The sequence below is a fragment of the Euphorbia lathyris genome, chromosome 4 (genome assembly GCF_963576675.1).
Source record: "Euphorbia lathyris chromosome 4, ddEupLath1.1, whole genome shotgun sequence".
Classification (NCBI taxonomy): Eukaryota; Viridiplantae; Streptophyta; class Magnoliopsida; order Malpighiales; family Euphorbiaceae; genus Euphorbia; species Euphorbia lathyris.
Window position 1 is genome coordinate 19,025,000 of NC_088913.1, and position 3,651 is coordinate 19,028,650.

The 3,651-nt window shown below is 28.0% G+C and overlaps 1 protein-coding gene across 1 annotated transcript; it reads right to left on the minus strand.

Moving 5' to 3' along the window:
* Positions 1-2,247: 2,247 nt before the first annotated feature.
* Positions 2,248-3,651, minus strand: LOC136226629 (flavonol sulfotransferase-like). Its single transcript, XM_066015216.1, has one exon. It carries the CDS (start codon positions 3,493-3,495, stop codon positions 2,491-2,493), a length of 1,005 nt encoding a protein of 334 aa, XP_065871288.1. The 5' UTR covers positions 3,496-3,651; the 3' UTR covers positions 2,248-2,490.

The following is a 3,651-nucleotide window of genomic DNA, read 5'->3' on the forward strand; positions in this document are numbered from 1 at the left end:
CCCTCGTAGCTCATAAACTAGTAGGTTTACATCCAGATATATAAGCTACGGACCTGAAAGTATAATTAACTAAACACACAAAAATATAACATAATAATGTGACCCTCCAACCTGGATCTTAACATCCAACACATGGTACTGGAGGGGTACTAGGAATGCATTCAACCGGCGGAGCTGCATATGCGTATCGTAATGGGGGCGCCATAAATCCTGCTTGGACACCACATACTATCTCTACCACAACAAGAGAAAATGTATAATTAATTAATAAAAGTTCTAAATAAAATAAAAATTCATGTTCTATTTTGAATATAAAATATCATATTTGTGATTGATTTTAGTGAATTCAGTTTCATTTTATGTTATATTATTATTATTATTATTATTATTATTATTATTATTATTATTATTATTATTATTATCAAGAAGTTGTTTTTTTCCAATTTTCTAGACAATGAGATTGTAAGCGTCCAATACGCTTGATAAGATGTTTATTCTTGAAGAATGTGGATTATGCTAGATACAAATTCAAAATCAAGGTAAATAAAAATAAATTTTGATGCTCAAAATCCTAAAAATGTACATTAATTATGGATATTAAGATAATTACTTTTGCAACATTGGCTTATATAATTTTTAACTATTATATTATGGTTCGTACAAAATTGTTAGTATTTCAAGAGTTTTTAACATATGAAAATGAAATATGATCATACGACAAATTATTGAAAAATATTAATTAAGAAAATATTATTATTTGAATCTCTTCAAATTCTCAAATGTTGAGCGTAATGATTCTAATTAATATAATTAATTTCACATATTAATTATAAAACGTTTTTTTTGTACTGAGTGGTTACAATTGCGATTTAATTCTATTTAACTAAAATTAATTTATGGACTTAATAATTCATTAAGAAAAAATAAAATGTTTAATTAATGGGCAAAAAATATTTTCACTCTCCTCTTTATACGCGTATGTCTCGACATTCTCTCTTATTTCAAAAAAAAAAAAAACCCCGAGAGGAAGATGATTCTCTCCTAATTATCTTTTTCGTCCCTTCATTTTTTTTTTCAATTCTTTTGTTTGTTTTTCTTACTTACAAAATTTAAGAATATATAATTATTAGAAAATATTAATAAAGCCAAATAAGTGATATCTGCGAGTATGGTTGATATTCTATATAGTGAAAGAATGAAGAACAAATTGATCGAATGTCTTGATGAGATATTACGAGATGAAAATGGGAGAAATCATCATCTTAAACTGATTCAATTAGATATATTGAGTTATTGTAGCAGAATGAATAGTTGAATTCGAATACTTGGTGATCATGAAATTCCATCAACCAAAATAATTATCATCAAGATGAATTTGTGACTAATTCTTACGAATTTTATTTTTTTATATGTAACATATTGAATTGATAAAGTTTCTTCATATGCAACATTAGAAAAGTATTGATTGTAATAGTTTATAGAATAATATAGTGATGTTGCTTCCATTTTAACATAGATTGTAATTATTTTGTATCGTAGATATAATATTTAATTTTAATTGTAGTTTAATTCAATTTTTGTTTAACCTATATTATAATTCTTTTGTATCGTAAATATAATATTGAATTTTAATTATAGTTTAATTCAATATTTGTTTTTTTATTATATTCTAATATGTTTCTTAATTAATCTGCTATTTTATTATTATTGTTTCACAGAATATTTGGAATATGAAAATGTATTAAAATTTCTAGAAAGTACAAATCATTGAATTTTGTAAAAATAAATAAATCATTTATCTTTAGTTAAAATTCTATAAAAAATAGTCAATTATTTTTAAAATTAATTTAATTTGAATTATTATTAAAATATATATATTAATTTAAAATATACATAATATAAATTTTTTTCATAGCATGATATAAAATTATGTAAAAATAAATATGTCAATTTATTTATTTATCTAAATTATATAAAAGTTTCATACCCCGTGCATCGCACATGTTTTCGACTAATATTATAATAAAAAGATTATACACTACTTAATAAGCTGCAAATGAAGTTAATATAAACATTAAACATAATATTGCGAAGAACGGTAGCCTCAGGAGTATTATCAACGACATCGCTTTGAAAATCTATTGATTTATGAGACGAAATCGATTGAGACAAAAACGATTAAACCTTCTAATTTGAAAGCTTTAGAACATTTCTGGATACGATCAAACTAGAAGAAAAGAAAGCAAATAATCTTGAAGAAGAAAGAGTAGAGATCCTTAATAAAACGATGCTTAGAAACTTATAAAATACATAGACTTCTTAATAACAAACATTAAACCCAATTAACTAAACTCAAACTAACTTATATACTGTTAAAGAAATAGAGTTTATTTTCTTTTTGGAATCCCAACTTACAAACTTCTAAAATACATAAATACTCCATAGTAGTAATAAGACCATAAATGAAAACAGTTTCTGGAGTTAGAATTTTCAGACACTTAAACCAGAACCACTAAACTTTTCCTCGATGATTTGGTCTAACTTTTCTGCCATTTCAACTGTAAGATAGTTCTTCCAGTCACCAACTTCACCTTTCCTAAAGAATACATTGTTTTCCATTTTGATAGGATAATGTTTGGGGGTGTTTTTGCTCTTATTCACCTCCAAATTGCTCAAACTCTCAAAACTACAAAGCTTAACAATCTTCTCCACTATACCTTGTTCCTCTTCATCAACAGAGAATGGACAGCCCATGAAATCAGCCATTTTCTTCACATAGAGACAACCATCATTTTTCAGATCTTCATACTTCAGAAACAATATTCTGTCAGGAAATTCCAGACTTGCTTTCCAATATCCTAACACATGATCCCAATACGGTCCATAATTCAAAACTCCATTGCAGAACATTTCATACGCCTCCCCGAATGTGATTGTCTCTGCTTGCTTATTACACGAAAAATGCCATAGAGAAACAAGAACATCCTTGGGATTCCTACACACATAGATGATTTTAGTGTTGGAATTGAGAATGGATTTAGGCAAGGAATCGAAAGGAACATGAGTCGAAATTAAGGGATTTTGAATGTCCCTTTCATGGCCAAGGCGATGAAACAATTCCTGATTAAGCACAATTTCATGTGGAAGCTTAGTGAGTAAAGGATTTGCTGTGGAATTTGGATCACTGCCAGGAAATTTAGATCTAGTTGAAATGGCAACAGAGAGGGATTTAACCCAAGTTGTGCCTGATTTTGGAATGCTACACAGAAGAATATCATTGGGTTGAGGAATGAAATTTTTCTGGAATAATATGATTCCTTTGATAAAATCTGAATAACACCAAAATCCTTGGTATTTGTACAGATTTAGTGAAGGACGCCAGCTTGGTTGTTGAGGGAGGCTTGAAATGTACATTTCAATATCTTGAGCTGATGATTCATCTGTAACTGAAGTATTCGCAATCATTTTGGACATGGAAGAAGAACAAGTATCCATGACGAGAAAGTTGAACAAGTTTTAGGGACTATACTGTATAATACGGAGCAAAACTGAAAGATCAAGAACAAAGTTTTGCTCCCGGAAAATAACGAAGAACAAATTTTGAAGAAGAAAAGAGAAGCACCGCATGAAGAAGAAAATGAAGAGTCGAGA

What these genes read in the sequence shown, in the direction of transcription:
- LOC136226629 (XM_066015216.1), bottom strand. Translation starts at nt 3,495, where the DNA reads ATGGATACTTGTTCTTCTTCCATGTCCAAAATGATTGCGAATACTTCA.